Source organism: Cherax quadricarinatus, chromosome 49, assembly GCF_038502225.1.
Source record: "Cherax quadricarinatus isolate ZL_2023a chromosome 49, ASM3850222v1, whole genome shotgun sequence".
Classification (NCBI taxonomy): domain Eukaryota; kingdom Metazoa; phylum Arthropoda; class Malacostraca; order Decapoda; family Parastacidae; genus Cherax; species Cherax quadricarinatus.
The window spans coordinates 3011826-3038192 of NC_091340.1; the positions used below are offsets into that span (position 1 = coordinate 3011826).

Genomic DNA, 26367 nt, shown 5'->3' on the forward strand with positions numbered 1-26367 from the left:
TTCTAACCCATCTTCCAAATTATTTACCATTTGTTAGAATACTACGCACCTGAAATTTCTGATACGTCTAGCGCTACCACAAGTAAACTACCCTTTTATTTCGTTATTATTGGATAATTCTGCGGAAATATAGATTAAGACGTTATTCTAGTCAAACCTTACCGAGGATAACACACATCAAAATATCAAATTTATGAATGCTCAGAAATGCATGTAAGAAGCCATTTCATGTGAAATTGGCTTTTCTAAGTGGAGAACAGGTTATACAGCTGGTAGAAGATGCGTCTGGTAAGAACATCATAATTGAGGCGGGTATTTCCTCAACACACCGCGCGCACACACCAATACCCATCTATATATTTACCACAACACTTAAGTTACCTTCCCATCTTGTTTACTTCAGTTTTCTCTTCCTCCTGAATGGAGGAACATTGCAGCAAGTCTATGGGTCTATACTAGGCATGTATTTCTCAGACCCAAACCCACTAACAAAAATATTTGTCCAACCCATTTTCAATGTTACCCAATGAATAAGCTTTGATCAGCTTATTATCTCATGAGCAAGTACCACTCCAAGCCAACCTCATAGAATAGGTCAGATTCGAATCCATGGTGATATAATCCTTAAACCAGCAGGCCAGTAGCTGAACACTACCACTGTGGTTAGTGGCGTTTAGTAAATTTATCTGAACCTCCAAATGTGTTTAAAACCTATAAATTATTATTATTATTCAGTATCCTCGAAGGGGAATCTTTAGGTCGTTGCCAGGATGCTGCTGCTTTTTTTTTTTTTTATCTAACCAAGTTTTCTTTCGCTTATACCTCATCTGGTTCAAAATTTTAACGCTTGTGTATGGCATCTAGGGCCAGATTTTTGGATCAGTTAGCATGTTCACTTGCAACTGAAACTCTCGGTGGTGTGGCTTCCAACTTAAAAGAAAGGTGCCTCTTAATTCAACGAGCGAAATTGAATGAGTGAAATCGAATGAATGAAATTCAGCAGTGTAGGTGGACATATGCTCATCTTGTGTGTAAAATGGTCAGAAATTTTCGTGCCTGTATAATTAGGCAAGGTTCAGTTTACCTTTTCTGAATTACTTCGGTATTTCATGACTGATTCATCTACCGGCCAGGATAGTACCTATTAAGCTTTGTGTGCGGCCATATTTGTCATTATAGAAAAACAATTAAAAAACTTTGAATTCCTACCATAACTAAAGAATGACTCGTCTGATCGGCTTCAATTTTTCACCAATTGTGTGTACATAAAAATGAAATAAAAAGTGCTGGTGAACGCAAGGTTCGCTGTTACTACCTACCAAAATCCCAGTTTGCCCATTTTACTGAATAAATAGTGATATTTAAAAAATACTAATGAATATTTCTTCAGATCGACTTAATGACTGTTGAAAATCGTATAAATACCGATAAGGTGAAGATTAAGACACGTGTAACAGTTGGGTATCTTTGTTGATGAAACATTTCGCCTACACAGTAGGCTTCTTCAGTCAGATACAAAGGGAGCAGTAGTAATGAGATAATGATGTAACCAGTCCATCAGCCTTGGAGATAAAGTATTTGAGGTGGTCAGTCCCTCAGCCTGGAGAAGAGATCAGCTTCATGGTCTGAGAAAATTGAAATATTGCTTTCATGTGATAATAACTGGGTTCCTCATCTAGTTGAAAAAAAAGTCTCCTGACTGATAGCGCTGATGTCCCATATTATCAAAATCTTTAAGAAAGTCTTAAGAAGCAAGACTGCTAATCCCATGGAATCAACAGTTGCACAACCCAGGTCGCTTTTGCCTCTCCCAGTTGTCTGACCAATACAACATGGTCTTAGATGCGGTGGATGACAAGCAAAATGCAGATGTAGATTACACTGACTGCAAAAGCCTTTGGTAAGTGTGATCATGGTGTAAAACTCACAAAATGCGTGCAAAAGGAATAACTGGAAAGGGGGCTGCTATAGTGTAAATCTGTTTCCCCAGTTTAATATACTGGTCCCCTGTTCTCTCTCATTCTGTCACAACGTAAATAGAGGCATAAATCATAGCACCGTATCGTCTTTTGTAGACGATACTAGTCTGGAAGACTACGGTTGCCTGGTCCCAAACCTGCACATTGCCATAACAACATACTGGGGCGAGAAATATAGTAGGAAGTGCAAAATAAACCTAGTGAAAAGTAAGTGTGCAGTGAGCACAAGGGAACACTGTATCAACATTCGTGGCCCAGATTACTCAACATCTTAGCAGAAGACATCAGAAACACTTCTGGAACAAGTGTAGACGTCTTCAAGAGAAAACTGAACAAGTATCTTCATCAGGTGCCGGATCAACCAGGCTGTGATGGATATGTGGGTCGGCGGGCCTTTAGCAGCAACAGCCTGGTTGACCAGGCTAGCACAAGACGAACCTGGCCAATGGCCAGGCTCGGGAGTAGAAAGACGCGAAACTCACCAAAAGTAAGGTAAAGGTATACCAACTCAAAGGCTGGAGTGATTACTTTGTCTTTTGTATGTAGTTCTACTGTCCTCCCGTTCTGTTCTTGATTTTTTTTATAAAGCCACTGGTATGCGAAACATCTACAATAAAGATATCCAGATGTTGTACATATGTACAGTTTTTCACTCTGCTTGATGTTGCGTATATTTAACGTTCAGTGGGCTGGAATTATACAATAAGGGGATACCTTTCTCGTATAACACAGCGACATAAATACATGTAGTTTATTATTATTATTATTATTATTATTATTATTATTATTATTATTATTATTATTATTATAAAGATAGAGCAGGTTCTCTCAAACAAGGATATTACCTCTGGAAATTTATTCTTACTATTTTCCATCCTTTCCCCCACACTTGCGTCCCTAGAATGTACTTGTCATATAGAATATGGTAACAGCACATCGTTCTTGTAATATTTTCTTAAACAAGTAAAATAAAACTTTTACACCTAATACAAGTGGGTGTAAACCTGAAGAACAGGTACTCCTTCACAACTATCCAGTAGTATCAACATTCTCAACATAAATTTGTCTTCAACTACAATATAGGTATGCATACGTTGCTCTTTTAATACTCTTCCTACAACACAAGTAGCATCGATCATGTTTACCAATAGGTGTATGAATGTTTTTTGAACCTAACTGCTCTTCGCTCCATGATTTTTTTTTGTATTAAGACTGCTGAACATAACCGGTATTTATTTTTTAATTGACTAGGACTCCTTCAGTGCCGACATCATTGTACGAAAACATAGAAGTCAACAAAGTTTTGGGCGTAGATTTACTGGCCCAGGAGGAATGACACTGGAAGGTACACAACAACCATTTGGTTGTATATGTTTGAACCCTTTGTGAGAGTGACGAGCTGGAGGGGAGAGGATGGTGACGCCTTGGTGACTTAACACACCAGTCTTGAGACAGTGTACCCCCACACAGTCCTGCTCGGAGCTTTTGTCTTCATAGTCTGCAACAGCTACTTTTTACCAGACCCATAGTGTAAACAGTATCAATGCCCAAAGTATCAACACCCACGTATTAACATTCGCAGTATCAACGCTCACCGTATCAAGAACAGTATCAACACCCTTAGTATTAAGACCCTTAGTGTCAACACAGTATCAACACCCTCTTACATGTCTGCCTGGAGGGTGTTCCGGTCCATGACCAGGCCTCGTGGTGGATTAGGGCCTGATCAACCAGACTGTTACTGCTGGCCGCACGCAATCTAACGTACGAACTTCATTCAGCCAGGCTGGTCAGGTACTGACGATAGGTATCCGTCCAGCTCCCTCTTGAAGATAGCGAGGGGTCTTTTGGCAATACCCCTTAAGTATGCTGGGAGGTAGTTGAACAGTTTTTGGCCCCTGACACTTATTGTGTTATCTAGTAGCGTACTCGCGTCACCATGCTTTTCATTGGGGGGATGTTGCACCGCCTGCCGAGTCTTTTTCTTTCGTAGGGAATGATTTCCGTGTGCAGATTTGGGACAAGTCCCTCTAGGATTTTCCAGGTGTAAATTATGTTGTACCTTTCTCACCTACTTTCCAAGGAGTACTGGTGAAGGGACTTTAAACTGTAAGTTGTTGAGGTGCTTGAGTGTACTACTTATACGTACAGTGAAAGTTCTCTGCATAATCTCCAGATTGCAGTTTCGCCTGCCTTGAAAGGGACCGTTAGTGTACAGCAGTACTCCAGCCTAGGGAGAATAAGTGATTTAAAGGGAATCATCATTTGCTTGACATCCGTTGTTTTGAAGGTTTTCATTATCCATCCTAACATTTTTCCTAGATGTGATAATGGCATTGTTGTGATTTTTGAAAGTGAGATCCTCTGACACTATCACTCCCAAGTTCCTCACGTTAGTTTACTGCTCTGTGTGGTCAATATCACCATCACTCAGGGACACAGGGTGGTAGTTTTTATTTAGTACCGCTACTTACGAACTAAGAGACTTGAGTAGGGCACTGAGGATATCAAGTATTCCATTATGGGTTCAGTAGACACGGCAGCTTCAAAGATTTTGTTGCAGCAGCACTCAGTTAATTGGTGGTGGCCCGGTGGCCTGGTGGCTAAAGCTCCCGCTTCACATACGGAGGGCCCGGGTTCGATTCCCGGCGGGTGGAAACATTCGACACGTTTCCTTACACCTGTTGTCCTGTTCACCTAGCAGCAAATAGGTACCTGGGTGTTAGTCGACTGGTGTGGGTCGCATCCTGGGGGACAAGATTAAGGACCCCAATGGAAATAAGTTAGACAGTCCTCGATGACGCACTGACTTTCTTGGGTTATCCTGGGTGGCTAACCCTCCGGGGTTAAAAATCCGAACGAAATCTTATCTTACGCAGATTTTATCATCACAAAGCAAGGCAACCATTTTTTGTGTGTATTTGAGAGAAAAGGAAAGATTTACTACTACATTCTTATTACTTTTATTATTTACGGCTACATTTTTATTAAATTTATTGTTATTTATGCCTACATTTTTATTTACTGTTCCTTGTTAGACAGCTGCTTGTTACCCTTCACTTGAATATCAAACACTGAGTGTTCTTACACAACACCACAGTGTTCTTACACACCACAGTGTTCTTACACAACACCACAGTGTTCTTACACAACACCACAGTGTTCTTACACAACACCACAGTGTTCTTACACAACACCACAGTGTTCTTACACAACACCACAGTGTTCTTACACAACACCACAGTGTTCTTACACAACACCGCAGTGTTCTTACACAACACCGCAGTGTTCTTACACAACACCGCAGTGTTCTTACACAACACCGCAGTGTTCTTACACAACACCGCAGTGTTCTAGCAACACCAGTGTTATAACACCACAGTGTTCTAACACAACACCACAGTGTTATAACAATACCACAGTGTTACACAACGCCTCAGTAGTGTTCTTACACACCACAGTGTTCTTACACAACACCGCAGTGTTCTTACCGCAGTGTTCTAACAACACCAGTGTTATAACACCACAGTGTTCTAACACAACACCACAGTGTTCTAACAACACCACAGTGTTCTAACACAACACCACAGTGTTCTAACAACACCACAGTGTTCTAACACAACACCACCGTGTTATAACAATACCACAGTGTTACACAACGCCACAGTAGTGTTCTTACACACAGTAACACATCGCACCAAGACTGCAGTGTTCTAACAAATTGTTTTTCCTTCCTGTCACTCACAAAAGTCTGCTAACTCTAGTATTGTTTTAACTGTTAGCTGGGTAAGGGTAGTGAAGGGCGGAGGGGGTAGAAGGTGAATTTATGCTGAGGTAACTTATGTTGTTCCTACTTATGCTGAGGTAAGTGTGGTATTGTCACTATCAGTTGTCGCTCTCATTCAAGCGCTGAGTATACTTGCACTTTCCTATTCCAGGGTTATTTATTTACTTTTCCCTCTGATTCCAGTGAGAAACAGCTTCAAAGAGTGAGGGTCTAGTTCTTCCGTAGACTAGGACTTAAGTATCTGGAGAACAGCAGCATAGTATACAATTCACGTGTATTGCAGAGTATCACTGTTGGTGTGTACCTACTGACCTGGAGAACACAGCGTCGTACACAAGGTCACGTGTATTGCAGTGTATCAGTGTTGGTGTGTACCTACTGACCTGGAGAACACAGCGTCGTACACAAGGTCACGTGTATTGCAGTGTATCAGTGTTGGTGTGTACCTACTGACCTGGAGAACACAGCGTCGTACACAAGGTCAACGTGTATTGCTGTTGTCAGTGTGTTTACAGACGCAGCATTGTGTTCCCAGGTACCAGGTTTGTGGCAGTCATGACGGGTCATTTTTAAGATAGTTAAATTCCCAGCATCACCCATGTTAAGATAGATTAATTTCCAGCGTCATTCATGCTAAGATAGGTTAATTCCCTGCATCATTAATGTTAAGGTATCTCATCTAAACCACCTCCCCTCCCCATCTGAACCACCTCCCCTCCACATCTGAACCACCTCCCCTCCCCATCTAAACCACCTCCCCTCCCCATCTGAACCACCTCCCCTCCCCATCTGAACCACCTCCCCTCCCCATCTGAACCACCTCCCCTCCACATCTGAACCACCTCCCCTCCCCATCTAAACCACCTCCCCTCCCCATCTAAACCACCTTCCCTCCCCATCTGAACCCATAGTCTTTGCCTAAACCATATCCCATTCCCTTCTAAACACGTGACCACTGCTTTAATCCATTATTCCCGGTGCTTATTCGTTCCTCTTCCTCAACGATGTTATTGTCTACAAAATGTTTATGGTAATGCACATTATACTTATTTTTTTTTGCATGTATATACAGCATGCCATTTTTTATTTTGGTTTCATAATCGCACCTTCTTGATTGGAATATTTATTTGCAATAAGGAGGTGGTAAGTAGCTTAGTGGTGAGACCATATGGCTCATACCCTTAAAATTATAAGATGTCGGCTAAATGTATGGGCACGTTTTCATAACACCTGTGTCTGTCTAGCACAGCGATTCTCAACCAGGGGTAAATGTACCCCTTGGGGGTAAAAAAATTACATGGCAAGGGGCAAATATTTGATGTAAAAAACCTGAATAATTTTTTTTTCTGACCTTGTTTTTCTTTCTCTTTACGATGGCGATAATTTTTTTTGTATGGAAGTAAGGGGGTAAATCGAGAAATACATCAAGTCGAGGGGGTTAATGAAATAGGAAAAGTTGAGAATCCCTTGTCTAGCAGCAAGCATAATTAACAGTGTGCTAGCAAACTGTTGTTGCTCATAATGAAGAAAAAAATTTCTATGCATTTATATTAGAAGCTCTAATATAAATGCATAGTATTTATATTAGAACTTCTAACAGGCAACTATGGCACTGTCCGTTTCATAGTTGCCTGTTTCATCATGGATCTGTAATGCTATAGTGAGATGTCGACATCTGGGGTACGTGAAAGTTGAAGCCACAGGATTTTCACAATGAAAGCCTACTTTTGTGACACACACAGTCTTCCTTGATATCTTTTTAAATATTTCATCCAAGTGAAAGTGTTTCATGTGCTTTGATCTTTCCATATGTAATTTTTCATACATAAAAAGAATATTAGCTCTTGTTCCGTCACAAAGGAAAGTTGTTCTTGTTCTCTGATTAGTTCACTTCACTCCACAAGGGGGGGCAGTAAAGCAATAGCAAAGGACTACAGACCAACAACGCTAACGTCTCGTATCATAAAAATCTAGATACTCATCAGTTACACAACCCAGGGCAGCATGGGTTTAGAGCATGTCGCTCCTGTCTGTCCCAGCTACTGGACCACTATGACAAGGTCCTGGATGCTTTAGAAGACAAAATGCAGATGTAATATACACAGACTTTGCAAAAGCCTTTGACAAGTGTTACCATGGTGTAATAGCGCACAAAATGCGTGATAAAGGAATAACAGGAAAAGTTGGTAGATGGATCTATAATTTCCTAACAAATAGAACACAAAGAGTAGTAGCAAACAGAGTAAAGTCTGAGGCGGCTACAGTGAAAAGCTCTGTTCCACAAGGCACAGTACTCGCTCCCATCTTGTTCCTCATCCTCATAACTGACATAGACAGGGATACAAGCCACAGCGCTGTGTCTTCCTTTGCAGATGACACCCGAATTTGCATGACAGTGTCCTCCATTGAAGACACTGCAAGACTCCAGGCGGACATCAACCAAATCTTTAAACGGGCCAAAGAAAACAGTATGAAATTCAGTGATGAGAAATTTCAATTACTCCGATATGGAAAACGTGAGGAAATTAAAACTGCATCGGAGTATAAAACAAATTCCAACCACACAATAGAGCGAAAAACAAATGTAAAAGACCTGGAAGTGATCATGTCAGAGGATCTCACCTTCAAAGACCATAACATTGTATCAATTGCATCTGCTAGAAAAATGACAAGATGGATAATGAGAACCTTCAAAACTAGGGATGCCAAGCCCATGATGACACTCTTCAGGTCGCTTGTTCTATCTAGGCTGTAATATTCTTGCACACTAACAGTACCTTTCAAGGCAGGTGAAATTGCTGACCTAGAAAATGTGAAGAGAACCTTCAAGGCAATGTGATAAAATGCCTCAGTTACTAGGAACACTTGAAGTTCCTTAACCTGTACTCCCTAGAACGCAGGCGGGAGAGATACATGATTATATACACTTTGAAAATCCTAGAGGGATTAGTGCCAAACTTGCACACGAAAATCACTCCTTATGAAAGCAAAAGACTCGGCAGACGATGCAACATCCCCCCAATGAAAAGCAGGGGTGTCACTAGCACTATAAGAGACAACACAATAAGTGTCAGGGGCCCAAGACTGTTCAACTGCCTCCCAGCATACATAGACCCCTGGCTGTCTTCAAGCAGGCACTGGACAGACAACTAAAGTTAGTACCTGACCAGCCGGGCTGTGGTTCGTACGTCGGTTTACGTGCGACCAACAGTAACAGCCTAGTTGATCAGGCCCTGACCCACCATGAGGCCTGGTCACGGAGACCCCCGAAACCGTCTCTAGGTATACTCCAGACAGCTCAATTAATTTGTCATTAGCCATAGCTATTGACAAGTTATTGTATAGCTATTAACTCTAGCCAAAGAGGGTTAATCGTTAGCAAAATAGGGTAATAATTGAACAAAATCAAGCAGCTACAGTGGAAACAAGTGAGCGTGTAGTACATATATATGTTCTTTGTGGCCACTCAGTAAACTGGTCTGGCAAAAATAAGTAGTCTCGTAATTTTGTCCTGACCAAAAGAGGTGCCGGACCATCCATTACCGTTGTCAGGAAATTCATCACATCTTTATGTAGTTCATATGATGGCAGATGAGTGGGAATCATTTGATTACTAATAGCTACTGTTTTAGCCATGGGGATACATCCAGCCCGAATCTTGCGTCAGAGGAGTATACCTCCTCCAGCAGTCCTAGTGCAACGGTGTAAAGGACACGAGACCCAGGAGGAAGAGGCACGACCTGCATGTAAGGTCCGCATGTGGTGTGAGGACACAAGTTTCTGTGAGTGGAAAGATAGAGGAGAGTGGTGGTGTAGGGGCATGGAGGGTGGAAGGAACATGCCACAGGTGGTAACAATTATGGTCTACATGATGCTGTGCCTGCTGCTGGTGCTGAGCGCAGTGTTCATGTCGTGCTTCTCCGTTGTCTCAGGTACACACTGTCTTCACTAACCTTGCCTACCCAATTCATGTTTCATTCACTGACTGTACTATCATGCTTGCTGGATTGTTTCTTACAGCAATTATACATGTTTCCAAAACAAACACAAAAGCACACACACAAAAACAAAAACAAACAAAAACAAAAACACAAAACACACAAAAACACACACACACACACACACACACACACACACACACACACACACACACACACACACACACACACACACACACACACACACACACACACACACACACACAACACGCAAGCATACACACAATCACACACACAAACACACACACAATCACACACACACAAACACACACACAAACACACACACACACACACACACACACACACACACACACACACACACACACACACACACACACACACACACACACACACACACACACTGGAGGCCAGGAGGGTCAGGGGAGACATGATAACGACATATAAAATACTGCGCGGAATAGACGAGGTGGACAAAGACGGGATGTTCCAGAGATGGGACACAGACACAAGAGGTCACAATTGGAAGTTGAAGACTCGGATGAATCAAAGGGATGTTAGGAAGTATTTCTTCAGTCACAGAGTAGTCAGGCCATGGAATAGCCTAGAAAGTGATGTGGTGGAGGCAGGAACCATACATAGTTTTAAGGCGAGGTATGATAGAGCTCATGGGGCAGGGAGAGAGAGGACCTAGTAGCAATCAGCGAAGAGGCGGGGCCAGGAGCTGTGACTCGACCCCTGCAACCACAAATAGGTGAGTACAAATAGGTGAGTGCACACACACAGCGATCAGTGAAGAGGCAGGGCCAGGAGCTGAGTCTCGACCCCTGCAACCACAATTAGGTTGTACCTCTGTATGTGTGCTCAAATTGTAAATAAATAAAATAAATAAATACAATTAGGTGAGTACACACACCAAGACAGGATGTTCCAGAGATTGGACACAGTAACAAGGGGACACAGTTGGAAGTTGAAGACAGATGAATCACAGGGATGTTAGGAAGTATTTCTTCAGCCACAGAGTAGTCAGTAAGTGGAATAGTTTGGGAAGCGATGTAGTGGAGGCAGGATCCATACATAGCTTTAAGCAGAGGTATGATAAAGCTCACGGCTCAGAGAGAGTGACCTAGTAGCGATCAGTGAAGAGGCGGGGCCAGGAGCTCGGACTCGACCCCCGCAACCTCAACTAGGTGAGTACAACTAGGTGAGTACACACACACACACACACACACTAGCCAGCTTCCATATAATAAGTTAATTTACATTCCTTCATCTCTCTCTATCATCCCATCTTATTTCTCTCCCTTTATATTCCTGATGTGCTCTCTCCCACACATCTTTTCCCCTCCCCTTTTCCTCTCTATTTTCCCATCACCTCTTTTTCCCCTCATTGTCTCCCTCAACTCCTCAAGGGAGGTTCCTTGATGCCGGTGAGGGGCTCTTGTTCTACGGAATTAGATCTGTGCTCTGGTTCTCTGAATTGACCCTGAATACCTTCCAGTAAATATTTGTTTATGTATTTCTCCAGTGATAGTATTTATTTATATATTTAGCATATCATATAGTATTCTACTTACGATGGGTTCATCAGAACATAACCCCAACGTAAGTCGAGAAGCACCCATAATCTGTTATCCTCAGATCCTTCCTCATATAATTCGAGTCTTTTTTCATTTTTCAGCCACTGTGTTCCTCTCAACTCTCACCCCTAAGTTCTACGTGGCACTAACAGGAACCTCCTCCCTAATATCTGGACTTATTTTGGTGAGTATTACATACAGCCGCTGTCCATTTATATATTGTTACCTTTCAGTTTTCTTCATACAAGAATGCTTGCTAAGTGCAATATCCCCATCACAGAAATATTGTTGGAGTCTTCTTGTACAGGATGGCAGTCAGTGGCTTATTATACCTTGTAGAAATGGTTAGAGAGAAAGGGTTAGTCTCTTATATTTAAAAAGACTTGTGGGTACTTATTACTAAAATCTTATTGCTAAAAGTTACATTGTTTTTATTATGTAAGCTGACACAACTCGTGAGTACTGCAAGTTATAATTAATGTATTTACACTAAAGCCAACATGTAAATGCTCTAATATCATGCATTTTAATTCTACTGGTGCTACCACTCTGTTCCTGTACAATAATACATTATCGTATATATTCATATCTGTACACAGATAGCCCACACATGGTTCCAAAATTAGAGAAATTCCTAACAAATTTACAATAGTATATGTCCATTCCCACAAAGGACTGAACTTTACCTATGAACTTAGGGGACTGTAAATTTACAATAACCTCAATCTTCCTAGGAGAAGGTTTAATACTGTCCCCTGAAATCTCATACCCCAAACATTCAATAGATCTGGTTTTTCAACACTTGATTTATTCTTATTCAGTACTACATTATGTCTTCGTAAATCTTTAACACCTGCCTGAATCTAGCATCATGCTCAGCTTCTGTGGCACTACATATGTGATTCCAATTTAACAGACAATTGGGAAATAAATTTTTGGAAGATGCCAGATGAAGAAATTCCAAAGGGTTAGTCTCTTATATTTAAAAAGACTTGTGGGTATTTGTTACTAAAATCTGTTGGCTCCTCTCAGCTACTGGTGTCTGCAGATATTCATCTTTCAAATCTAATTTTGTAAATATCTTACCATTACCCACTACAGACAATAATTCTTCAATCCTGGGTAAAGGATAGCTTTCACAATGAATATGTTAATTTACATATTTAAAATCCCCACATCTCCTCATAGACTAGAGTCAGCCTTTAATACAGGTACAATAGGTGCAGACTGCTCACTATGGGAAATAGGCTCAGTAATCCCTCCCTTTACCAACTTTTCTAATTCTGTTTCAGTCATTTCTTTGTGAAAAAATGGTACCAGCCTAGTTTTCATAAACTTAGGGACAGAATCACTTTTCACATGAATTGTGGCCATAGTGCTAGAGATAGGCTTACAAAAATTTACTTTAATTATCTTAACATTTCTTTAGCACTATCAAGTTTATTAATTTTGGTAGAGTCATCTAATCCAGCAAGATAAATTGCTACTTTTAATCACAAGGTCTCTGCCACACAAGTTGACTTCATTACATAGAATACTTGTGATACCTCTTAAGTTATTATTGCGTTATGGCAAAACAACCTTTCCCAGAAGGTTAATTTTCCAATTATCATATGCAGTTACCTTCCTAGAACATGGTTCAATGTGCCTTTTTAATGCTTCAACCCAGTCTTTTGATAATGTCAAGAGGGATGCCCGCATGTCATTTTCAGAAGGAACCTGTTTTTGATTAATCACAAAGCCATATTGTTTAGCTTTCATAAAAAACATTTTATCCTCCACAGCATATAAACTCATCATGCTCTTGTCTACTGAACTATTGTCCCCCTCAAGCACCTTAACCGTCTTTGTTCTAGGATATCTTGGTGACTACTATTTCATTATTGTTCCCTCTTTGTCACTATGCCATTTTTATACATCTTTAGGATAAACTTTAGATGCTTCTTTACACATACTTTTCAAGTGACCCTTCTTATGACACAAGTGACACAAAAACTCTCCTGAAGTCCCCCAGATCATAAAGTCCCCCGGATCATAAAGTCCCCCGGATCACAGCAACAACAAAACAATAGACGATCAAACATAAACAAGATAACAACATAGGATTTAATTCTGTCTCTGTTCCAACATCTTATACCTTCCTCAGTGGGAGACAACCGGAAAGTTTAAAACTATAAATAATAGTAATATTTGTGCATCTATCTAAAAATGTGTTCCTTTTTTTAAGAACGAATTTATAAGTGGGTTTATAAAAGGCTTATAGTCAAACAAACAAACAGAAAATAAGTTAATGTAGTGAAGGTAATGACAAAGTAAGTCAATTTAGTTAATGTAAACTAAAATTTAAAAGCGGTTTTTATTTTACTGTAAATCTGAATCTCTCAAGATACTGTATGTAAAATAATTTTTGTTGCTGCTTGTACAGTGTTTCAAGATTATGAAAACTTTCATATAAATAGCATCTGTAAATTGCATTCTTTATGCTTCTTTCAGATATTTGAATGGTGGTACTTCAGAAAATATGGCACGTCTTTTATTGAGCAAGTTTCCCTTAATCATCTCAGTCCATGGATTGGTGGGGGAGAAAATCCTGCAGCAGACAATACCACTGCAAGCTCCAACAACAATAATAACCAGCAGAGTGTACCAGGTACTTTATTTTCAGCTTTTGTACAGTTGTCTTCAAGAAGGAACCTGATAAGTTTCTTATCAGCTGGGCTGTGATTTGCACAATGTACTGGTGCTCCTTGACTTAGGATGTGGTTATATTCTGAAGAATCTATTTTTGGTTGAAATAATCGTAAGTTAATTATGAATACGATAACTGAATACAGTAGACCCCTGCCTTACAATATTAATCCGTTCCTGAGAGCTTATCGTTAGCCGAATTAATTTTCCCCATAAGAAATAATGGAAATCAAATTAATCCATTCCTGACACCCCAAAGTATGAAAAAAAATTTTTTTTTACCACATGAAATACACCTACCATCCGACTTACGACCTGCTCGACTTACGACCACTCAACTTACGACCGTGTTTTTTATGCCAAATTTCTGGGAAATAAGCAACTATTTGTGTTGTACACAGTGTTTATCCTAACCTTACAGTATAAAATACAGTACTAACAACATAAAAAGTAAAGTAAAACATGAAATACCAAGATAAAACAATAAAATAAAGTCATTACAAAAATGTTTTGTTGATATTCATTAGTAAAGTTCGACTTACGACCATTTCGACTTACGACCGGTTTCTTGGAACCGAACTCGGTCTTAAGTCGGATGGTAGGTGTATTAATTTTAATGCACACAAACTGAAGAAGACATGCACAGTTACTACTCTACTAAGAATAGAATACATGACACTTACCTTTATTGAAGATCTGGTGGTGATTGATGGGATGGGAGGAGGGGAGTGTGTGGAAGCTAGTGTTTAGAAGGGGAATCCCCTTCCATTAGGACTTGAGGTAGCAAGTCCTTTTCCGGGGCTACTTCCCCCCTTCTTTTAATGCCACTAGGACCAGCTTGAGAGTCACTGGACCTATGTTGCACAACAAATCTGTCCATAGAGCTCTGTACCTCCCGTTCCTTTAAGACTTTCTAAAATGGGCCTTAACATTGTCATTGTACAGATTGCCAACACGTGTTGGCTTGCAGTAGCTGTGTCAGGGTGATTTTCATTCGTAAAGGTTTGCAGTTCATCCCACTTTGCACACATTTCCTTAATCTCTTATTTTCAATTCCATACTAATTCTCACCCTTTTTACCACAGGGATGGCACTAGAAGCTTTCTTGGGGTCCATGGTGACTTATTTTGCAGTTACAAGCACTAAAAACACTGGGATAATGTGAAATGTACCAAATACAGTGGACCCCCGGTTAACGATTTTAATCCGTGCAAGAGGGGTAATTGTTATGCGAAATAATCGCTATGTGAATGAATTTTCCCCATAAGAAATAATGGAAATCAAATTAATCCGTGCAAGACACCCAAAAGTATGAAAAAAAAAATTTTACCACATGAAATATACATTTTCCCACACACAAAGAGAAGGATACATGCACAATAGTAGAGTAGTACATGCACAGTATATATTGTGCATGTACTAGTCTACTAAATGAAGAATAAATGACACTTACCTTTATTGAAGATGCAGCAATGACTGATGAGACACTGTGTCCTGGGAGTGCCTTTTCCTCCTGAGTACTGTAGGTCCTGTTTGGCATTTTCTTCCAGAACAGGCCTTATCACACTGTGTATGCCACTACGATTCTTAAATCTCTCAAACCAATCTTTGCTGGCTTTAAATTCACCAATATGAGCACTAGTTCCAGGCATTTTTCCCTGTTCACCTGGGTGTTAGTCGACTTGTGTGGGTTGCATCCTGGGAGACAAGATTAAGGACCCCAATGGAAATAAGTTAGACAGTCTTCGATGACACTGACTTTTTTGGGTTATCCTGGGTGGCAAATCCTCTGGGGTTAATTGTTTCTTGGTATTCTCAATAAGCCACACCAACAACGGTGCTACAGCAGCAGCAGCAGCTGACAGTGCAGCAGCAGCAGCAGCTGTACCACCAATAGTAGCGATGGTTGATTGGGGTTTATTATACAACCTGGCCAGCTCGGAGACATGCACTCCACTTTCATACTTATCAATGATCTTTTTCTTCATCTCTATTGTAATTCTCACCCTTATTGCTGTAGGGTTGGCACTAGAAGCTTTCTTGGGGCCCATGGTCACTTATTTTCCAGAAAAAGCACCGAAAACACTGTAATAATACGAAATATTCCGATTGTATGCTTGGATGTTACCGCGGAGGCTGGCTGGTAAACAATGCCACCGGCGGAACATGTGAGCGTGGCTCAGGCCGCATCTCGGACGAAAATCGGTAAGCGGGTTTTTAAGCGGTATGTGAGGCAAAATTTTTGCGATTAAAGTAAGCGGTATGCGAAATAATCGCTATGTGATGCCATCGTTATGCGGGGGTCCACTGTATATGCATAGATGCAACCGCACTGGCTGGCTTGTAAACACTAGTGCTGAGGCCGCATGTAGGACGCGTCCCGGACGAATCATGTAAAGCGAGTTTTTTATCATGAGGAGAGGCAACATTTTTGCGTTCAAATGTTTCGTATGATGGATTTAACGTAACGCGATGTGTTCGTAAGGCTGCGGTCCACTGTGTGTAACTGCTGTCACGAATAAGTACTTAAAGAAATAATTACTGTAACTAAATACCAATATTGAAAAGTAAATAAATGAATACAGGTTTATCCTATCAATAAATGAACAGTACTGTACAGTACAAAAAATAAGTTTTACAGTACATTACATACATTGCACCATCAGAAAGTTGAAATATCACAAGTCGAACCATCGTAAAGCGAGGAGCATCTGTACTACAGTTGGTCTGCCAAAAGACAGAATTGCAGAGAGGAACTTTATTGAGATGTTTTGCCTGTGAACAAATTTCTTCAGTCAATCGACTGAAAAAGTCTGGTCTGAGATGAAGCATCTCCTCTCTGTAATTGTCTTTTTTAACACTTGTTGGCTTTTCACCATTTGTCTTCATCTTGATCCACCAGGAGGCCAGGTCTGGGACCAGGGGTCAGGAAGTATTGACCCCTAAAAACATTTTTGATGTATCCTTCAGTTGTAGTCACCTTTATTCATCATTATCTGGCAATATTGTTAAAGTGTATGTAGTGACTTGTATTGTAATGTTAAATGATGTACTACACATTTAGGTTGATGCTGCTCTGTAATGCCATAGTGTGGTATTGTTAAATTTAGATTAAAATAAACTTTGGGTATTAAGACAAAATATGTATAACAAACTTTTATTGGGCCTTATGTTTTGCTTAGGGTAGAGCTTTACACCAAGTATACTGTAAACTCTGTATGGGATTTTATTAATTATGCATTATCATCATTAAAGGAGTAGCCACTGCAGCACTTACTAGATCATTCAAAGACCTTGGTAGTTAATTATGTCTTAATCAAAATTATAACTGTTTTGTGACTGAAGCCAATACTTTTCAGAGTGTAAAGTTTGGCGCAATCCTCTTAATTTATTTCGTGGTTCTGAATATCAACGGTTAACGTGGTCAACCAAAAAAGAGCCGTTGACTTATTATGATATGAACCTATCTGCTCAGGACCACCAGACCTTCTTCACTTGTGAGGCTGATGCTGGCAAGCCGGAATATGAAAGTAAGTCTTACGTATGCACAACTTAGTTCATTTTTTTTATTATTACAGGCATAGGTTTGGTTTTGATTGGTATAAAAAATTACAAGCAGTGCAAGTGTAATTTATATAATAATATTTTTGCACATTTGTTTTACATGATGGTAAGATTGCTGGTGTCTTTTTTCTGTCTCATAAACATGCAAGATTTCAGGTATGTCTTGCTACTTCTACTTACACACTACACATGCACGTACAAGCACATGTATATATACACCCCCTCTGGGTTTTCTTCTTTCTTACTAGTTTTTGTTTATTTCTGCTTTCCTCCATGGGGCAGTGGAACAGAATTCTTCCTCCATAAGCCATGCATGTCGTAAGAGGCGACTAACATGCCGGGAGCAAAGGGTTAGTAACCCCTTCTCCTGTATACATTGCTAAAGTTACAAAGAGAGACTTTTGTTTTTCTTTTTGGTCCACCCTCCCTCAGTGGAATATAGCTGGATTGTTGAAAGAAGAGGAAGAGTTTCGCACATTTGTTTTACATGATGGTAGGATTGCTGGTCTCTTCTCTCATAAACACATGGGTTAATAACAGGTATATCTTGCTACTTCTACTTACACTTGGGCCACACTACACATGCGCGTACACTCATGTATATTTACACACCCATCTGGGTTTTCTTCTATTTCCTTAATAGTTCTTGTTCTTTATCTCCACTTATCTCCATGGGAAAGTGTAAAAGAATTCTTCCTCAGTAAGCCGTGCTTGTCATAAGAGGCAACTAAAATGTTGGGAAGAAGGGGCTAGTAACCCCTTCTCCTGTATAAATTAATAAATTTAAAAAGAAAAAAATTTCGTTTTTCTTTTTAGGTCACTGCCTCAATAGGATACAGCCAGTTTGTTAAAAAAAAAAATACAGAACAGAAACTGTAATACTTGATATTTGCACTAATATTTTGTCATCTTCCCTTTGCCTTTGATGACTATTGGAAGCTGTTTGGGAATGCTCTCACTCAGATTCCTGAAGTAATCACTGGATAACTGGTTGACCCAAATGTTCTTGATCTTTTGCTGTAGGCATGATATGGATGAAATGTAGCAGGATACTATCTTTTTCATGATATTCTAGACATTCTCAATGGTACTGAGGTCTGGATTATTCCCTGGTTTCTGTGAAACCTCAATATTTTTCATAGGAAGCCACTTGGTTACTTTCTTGGCCTTGTGACAGGGGGCACTATCATGCATAAGGGTGGTGCAACAAAGAATTTTAAATATATTCAGCAGATGGTCTTTGAACGGTGATAAAGTGGTCGACATTCATTGTAATGTTTTGGGAATGGAAGTACAACCCCTATGACCACTAAAGCAACCCCAAACTATGATAGATTATGGGTTTTTAATGGTGTTCACTGTGTATGCATAGTTGTACCTGGTGATGGAGGAGGGGTGCCTTTCCCTGCTTCGACCACTTTTAGTACACTGAAATGTGGCTTATTTCTAGTCATCAATGCTCCAGTGTATATATTTCCTGGCAAACTGGAGGTGTTCCTTCTATGTATTCTAGGAGTTCAGGATACATTTTTTTGAGCTGTGATGCTGTCAGATGTGGATTTCTACATTGTTCTCTGCATAGAATGCTATCTGTGTGTTTAGACATCCTCCTTGACTGTCCAATGTGGGGTTTTGTATTGGCAGTGGCATCTGGTGATAGGCCACTGGTAGCAGCTGGATTTTCCTCGTCGAATACAGTGAGAGATTTCGTTTATGGGGACTTTTTCTTGTCTACAGGCCAATATACAGGCATTTTCCTCACTATTTATCTTTGAACTACTCATGTTTATCATGGAGGCAGGTCCAGATTATTATTGAAGGCACTGTATTTGATGTGGTACAGTATTCTCTTCACTGTTGCCAGCAATAATGAAACACAGCCAACTCATAAATTGTATATGAAAACTTGATATCTCAGTCCAATCCTGGACCATTATCATCATGATGGATGGACTGAAGCTCTCAAATTTTCATATGGGTTAGTGAAATTCATGAAAATGAAGTACAGGTCCTACACTTTAAAGGAGGGATTTGGGATATTTACTGTTTGGAGTGACATCTGAACTGTCGTATCTGTGCACCTCTGCAAAGACAGTGATTATGTGTGAATGATGATGAAAGTGTTTCTTTTTGGGTCACCCTGCCTTGGTGGGAGACAGCCAGCATGTTGAAAAAAAAAAATTAATAACATTTTTGTTGTGTATTTTGGATGCATTTGTTGAGTTTCACTGGAAACAGAAATATACGATGTAAATAATGTTTCAGTGGGTGGTAGTGAATGAGCTTGTTGTCAGACTAAGATAAGTATTTTCTGAGTAGTTTTAAGCTATTATTTTATTTTGATTTAATTAACTACCATAAGATTTTTGAACAGTAATGCAGACTGCGTGGAGGGAAAGAAACCCAGAAGTTCGCATCAAATCTGCACGTTCTGCTTTAGATCTGAACCCAGAATGTGCCTCGGCATATATTCTGCTAGCAGAGGAAGAATGTACCTCTATTATTGAAGTGGAGAAGAAGTTGAAAATAGCTCTGAAACATGCAGAGACAAATTACAGAAGATCTCAAGTAACACAACACCAGAGTAGTGCAATGGAAGCTTTACATAGTAAGTTGTCTACTGTTTGTATCTGTAGCAACATACAGGTGCTCCTTGACTTATGATGGGGTTACATTCTGATGAACCCATTGAAGGTTGAAAATATCGTAAGTCGAATATGAATATATGATAAATAAGTAAATAAATAGCTTCTGTCACTGAATAAGTAAATAAACAAATAATTACTGTAACTAACTAAATACCAGTATTGTGAGTAAATAAATGAATACAAGTTTATCCTATCAGTAACTGTACAGTACTGTATGAAGGTCATATTTTGACTCGACAATGGTGCTACTGCACCATCATGAAGTCAAAATATCACCAATATCAGTCAAAACATCGTCAAACCATCATAAAGCGAGGAGCATCTGTACTTCAGTATAGTAAACCAGTTACAGCCTCTCCTCACTTAGTGATGTACTCGTGTACTGACACCTCGGACTTATGACAGGCTCTTTGACCAGTATGAATACCTAAATAATGCATATTAGAGCTGATTTTCTCTAATCTGTTTATTTCAATATACAGTACACTACTGTATAAACATTTAAAAATATACCAGAAATGTTATAAATGGTGCAAAGGTGACATTAAAACAATATCAGAGATAGTTGACACAAATTCTCTACCATTATAGTATGCTCCTCACTTAGAGATGAATTCGTTTAATGATGTGGTCTTATGAACGAAACTCAATCGTTAAGTGAGGAGAGGCTATATATTGCACTAATGGGGAAAGGGTTGTCCAAGTGTCTGTTAATTCAGAATAATGAAAAGAAAATAATAAGAGCAGTAAGTATTCTGCTATATACCTAGTATAGTATGTACTATACACACAATTTAAAGATACAATAGACAACCACCTTTTGCCTGAATTATGTTCCAGAAAAATGGAGCTGTTTGTGACAATCGATTGTTGGAGTGAACAACTTTGAAACTTTGAAAAAGGCCTAAAAAACTGAGTTTTAAATTATTAAATCATAAATATTAATAAAGTTTTTTAACAATTTACATAGTAGACGCTTCTCGTTGATCTAGAAATGAGTGGAGAGGGTTCATGTTCCCCTCCTAGGTCTAGTTGGATATACTATAAAGGTTTAGACGGTCAAAGCAGCTTGCTAGATTTTAACCCTTTTCCTGTCATAACCCCCAAAATTAAAAGTGCTGTTAGTGTCACTATTTAAAAAAAAATTATCTTTCAAAATGGTAGAGAGTCTTTTTCTGAAGGTTATGGCACCAAGAATGTGAAAGTTGATTGAAAATTTTGGAATTATGCAGGTGTGAAGTTTCTGGCTATTTTGTTAGTACACCTTCCATTCTATTGATTGAGTGTAAGAAACTGCCCATTTGCTTATCAGAACTACCTTATTAACCCTTTGACTGTCGCAACCCCAAATCCTGAGGTGTCTCCTGGTGTCACAAAATATTTGGAAAAAAAAAAAAATTTCTTATGAAATGATAGAGAATCTTTTCCCAGTGGTAATGACACCAAAAGTACGAAATTTGATGGAAAACTTACGGAATTATGCTCTTGCGAAGTAAGCGGCCTTGGCAATATTTACGAATCAGCGATTTCGTCCACTTTGATCCCTATTTTCAGCTAATTCCATTGCTCCAGTTGACCAAACTCATAGTTATTTCTTTAGAACTCCATTTGTTCTATTGATTGAGTACAAGAAACTGCCCATTTACCGATTTCAGCTACCCAATAAAGTGGTCGGAAATTGACAGTTTGGCCAATTTCACGCAAATTAAAAAATATGCCAGTTTCAAAATGGGGTCCAGATTAAACACTGCAGACATTCCTGGCTCTAAAATAACATTTTCTTTGTTCATCAGTTACATCTCCAGGCCCCTCTGATATTACTCTTGCTTTCTATTTTGAATTTTTATTCAAACAAAAAATAGAAGATTTACTGTTATGCAGACTACTGCAACATTGTAATAATTGTATAAATAATGTCAACCCATTCATGACTGCATATTAGAATGGCTAGTTGGACATTTATTGGACAATGACATCATTTGTTTACCCTTGAACATTGGCAAAAATCAAACATTTCCCCTACTTTGAGCTCCATTTCAAGGTCCTTTTCATAGTAAAACCAATCAAAATTGCCTCCATTTCTATGTTTTCCATTATATCAAATGTTACTACAAAAATGAGAATATAACCATAAAAACTATACAAAAATACATCTTAAAGTTGGCGTTTTAATCCAAAAACACAGTCGGAGTTTTTTTTCTCATTATGCACTGCTTGCTGCAGGATTTTTTTTTATACTGTGCACACTGACCACACAGACCCATTCTCTCACATGTGGGCCTACCAGCTTTCTCCTGCTCGATTTGAAGCCACTAGAATTTTTGAGTATATGTATACTGGTACCATCCGACTTACGACCGAGCTTGGTTCCGACCAACCGGTCGTAAGTTGAAATGGACCTAAGTCGAACCTTACTACTGAATATCAACATAACATTTTTGCAATGACTTTACAGTGGACCCCCGGTTCATGTTATTAATCCGTTCCTGAGAGCTCATCGTAAAGCAAAATTATCGGAAAGCGAATCAATTTTCCCCATAAGAAATAATGGAAATCAAATTAATCCGTGCAAGACACCCAAAAGTATGAAAAAAAGAAATTTTTACCACATGAAATATTAAGTTTAATGCAATAGAATAATTACAATAACAATAATAACAATAGAATAATTGACACTTACCTTTAATGAAGATCTGGTGATGATTGATGGGATGGGAGGAGGGGAGAGTGTCGAAGTTTTTAATGTTTAGAAGGGGAATCCCCCTCCATTAGGACTTGAGGTAGCAAGTCCTTTTCCGGGGTTACTTCCCTTCTTCTTTTAATGCCACTAGGACCAGCTTGAGAGTCACTGGACTTCTGTCGCACAACATATCTGTCCATAGAGGCCTGTACCTCTAGTTCCTTTATGACTTTCCTAAAGTGGTTCACAACATTGTCAGTGTAATAGTCGCCAGCACGGCTTGCAATAGCCGTGTTAAGGTAATTTTCATCCATAAAGGTTTGCAGTTCAACCCACTGTGCACACATTTCCTTAATTTTTGAAATAGGCACAATGGATTCCACAACTGGCATAGGCTTCTCAGGGTTAGCCCCAAACCCTTAAAAATCTTTCTTAATTTCCATACTAATTCTCACCCTTTTTACCACAGGGTTGGTACTAGAAGCTTCCTGGGGGCCCATGGTGACTTATTTTGCAGAAACAAGCACCAAAAACAGTGATAATATGGAATGTACCGAATGTATCCTTAGATGTGCGCACACTGACTGGCTTGTAAACACTGGCACACACGGGGCAGTTCAGGCCACACGTGGACACTTCTCGTACGAATCGTATCGCATACCGGGTTTCGTAACTGGAACCGAGGCAAATTTTTTGTTGCGATATGATGCTTCGGATACCGGATTTATCGGATACCAATGACTTCGTGAACCGGGGGTCCACTGTATTTTATTGTTTTATTTTTTATTTTCATTTTTTATTTTACTTTTTATGCTGTTAATACTGTATTTTATACTGTAAGGTTTAGGATAAACACTGTGTACATCACAAACAGTTGTTTATTTCCCAGAAATTTGGCATACAAAACACGGTCGTAAGTCGAGCAGGTCGTAAGTCAGGTGGTAGGTGTATACGTCAAACACATTGGCTCATAAGATGTATACAGTAGACCATCATTTAACACAAGTTTATTTGGCACTATTTGAGTAAAGCATGATTGAAGAATTGCGATACATTTTTATGTAACACGTCGTGTGATCAATTTAACATGATTCGCAAGAGGGTAAAAAATTTTGAGCGCGCGGTTACCCAGTCGCCCACGGTGGGTTATACCATTGAGTCAATGGAGGCGTACTGCCCACACCCACCCTCATCATGCTCCCAGCCTCCGGTTTGGTTCATACGCGTGCAGGACGAAGATATGCACTCGGGAACCTAGCTGTGTTTATTGACACACTCATTTTCTTATTTTCATTGCCATTTGTTAAATCTGCTAAGCAATCATGGCACCCAGTAAGCATACAAGTGTTGCTGGAAGTGACAAGAAAAGGTTTAAGCATTCAAGTCTAGGAATTGTGAAGAAAATTGCGATATTAGACAAGTTTAAGAGTGGATCACATGTGGTGGATATAGTGAGGGCCTATGGCCTTAATGAAGTGTCGGTTCATACAATTAAAAAGAACGAGGTGAATATATGAGTTTGTGTAATGAATAACTCAAGATATCATCTCATGAAAAGAATGACACGTAGGTCCCAACAAGTAAATAAAACAGAAAACTTGTTGCTTGAGTGGATTGAACAAAAGACAAAGAAAGGTGCACCACTTAATTTCCTCTTAATTGGGGAAAAGGCCTTACAGTTGTTTAAAGCAGTGTGTGATAAGGAAGGAAGGCCTGAAAAAGACTGTTTAGCACAAGTTGGTTCCACAACTTTGTTTCATAATAAGTTACATAACATTAAGTTTTCTGGTGAAAGTGCTTCAGCTGATCATACAGCAGCAAGTAATTTTCCTGCTGAATTGCAGGAAATTATTTCTGAGGGTGGCTATGAGCCACACCAAGTGTTTAATGCTGACGAGACAAGTGTTTTTTGGAAAAAAAAATGCCAACATGAACTTTTATCAGTCAGCAAGAGAAGAGTGCACCAGGCTTCAAGGCAGCAAAGGACCGCTTCACCTTGCTCCTGGGTGGTAATGCATCAGGTGATTTCAAGTGTAAGCCCATGGTTATTTACTGCTCTAAGAATCCTCGTGCTTTGAAAGGTGTAGATAAAAACACCTTACCAGTAATTTGGAGGTCAAACCAGTCAGCATGGATGACAGAGGAAATATTTATTGACTGGTTTAAGCATCACTTTATTCCTGAAGCCAGATTTTACCTGCACAGCAAGAACCTTGCATTCAAGGCTCTGTTATTCAGATGCTCAGATGGTTGTGTAAATATACCTGCATGTACATGCATATGTAGTATAACCTAAGTGTAAGCAGAAGTAGCAAGATATACCTGTTATTCAATGTTTTTTTAAGACAGAAAAAAGACACCAGCAATCCTACCATGTAAAACAATTACAGATTTTTGTTTTGCATTCACTTGGCAGGACAGTAATAACTCCCTGGGCAGTTGCTGTCTACCAGCCTACTGCCTAGAGAATGTATTTTAATTCATAAAATATAATAGATCATGATTTTTCATGTTTCATTTTTTTTTATCCGAGTATGCAAAATTTTTGTAAAAGAATAGTGACACCATTTTCAAATACTTTCTGTTTCTAGACTTTCTTGTGAAGTTGACTAATAGACAATGCCCATTGTTTTACAACTACTGTAGTTCTGTAAAGGTAATTTATTATGTTATATCTGTATTTTGAATTCCCATACTCTAGTTCTTTTTCACAGAATGGTATAAGTACTGTATAATTCTTAGTTCTCAACTTGCATATAATGCACTCAGAATTGAGAATAATTGCTACTTTTTTAAATTTTATGCAGTGCATTTTTGTAAAGCAATATTTAACCCTTAAATGGTCCAAACGTATATATATGTTTTTTCAACATTTGAAAGTATGTAAAAAAATGTAGATCTTCTTTCTTGTTTTACATTTAAAAATGTGTAAAAAAAACTTTTATCTACATTTTTTTTTATTTTTGAAGATATGTAAAAAAAAAGTAGATCTACTTTTGGAGCAATACGGATTTGAACGTCGATCTGTTTGGACCGTTTAAGGGTTAAGAGATAAAGAAGATTATGTAGAATCTGAAAAGCTATCTTGAAGTTTTCCATATTTATAAGTACAGTACAATAATATTAGGCATCAGTGTTATACAAAACAGTTTGTTAGGAAAGATATCTTGTTAAAGCTTGTATCTTGTTTTCTTCCAGGACGAGACACAAATGTATTCATATATATTAAGAGACGGCTAGCCATGTGTGCTCGAAAATTAGGCAAAATGAAGGAAGCAATAAAGATGTTTCGAGATGTGAGTAATGTCATTGTTTGTGTGTTAAGGCTTTACTAGTATGCTTTACTTTAGTGTAGCAATAACTTACATAGAGTAGCATTGTTAGAGAAGGGGTCAGTATATATCAAGGAATGTTTCTCACTGGTATACATAGATCACCAAACAGTATATCAAGGGACATTTCTCATTGGTCTACATAGATTAAGC

At 39.1% G+C, this 26367-nt stretch overlaps 1 protein-coding gene across 7 annotated transcripts in view; it reads left to right on the plus strand.

The window, feature by feature from the left end:
- The window catches only part of LOC128696978 (protein ST7 homolog), a 113035-nt gene that overhangs the window by 42645 nt on the left and 44023 nt on the right, over window positions 1-26367 (plus strand). For 4 of the 7 annotated variants that reach the window (XR_011393299.1, XM_053788431.2, XM_053788433.2 and 1 more), the window contains exons 2-7: window positions 9399-9698; window positions 11404-11486; window positions 13796-13952; window positions 17350-17520; window positions 19929-20162; window positions 26081-26178. Coding sequence is in view for 6 of the 7 variants with exons in the window: in XM_053788431.2 (XP_053644406.2) it covers window positions 9401-9698; window positions 11404-11486; window positions 13796-13952; window positions 17350-17520; window positions 19929-20162; window positions 26081-26178 (1041 nt within the window). In the remaining variant the exon portion in view is untranslated. The remainder of the gene's footprint in view (window positions 1-9398; window positions 9699-11403; window positions 11487-13795; window positions 13953-17349; window positions 17521-19928; window positions 20163-26080; window positions 26179-26367) is intronic. The other 3 variants (XM_053788434.2, XM_053788435.2, XM_053788436.2) reach the window with 1 other exon arrangement.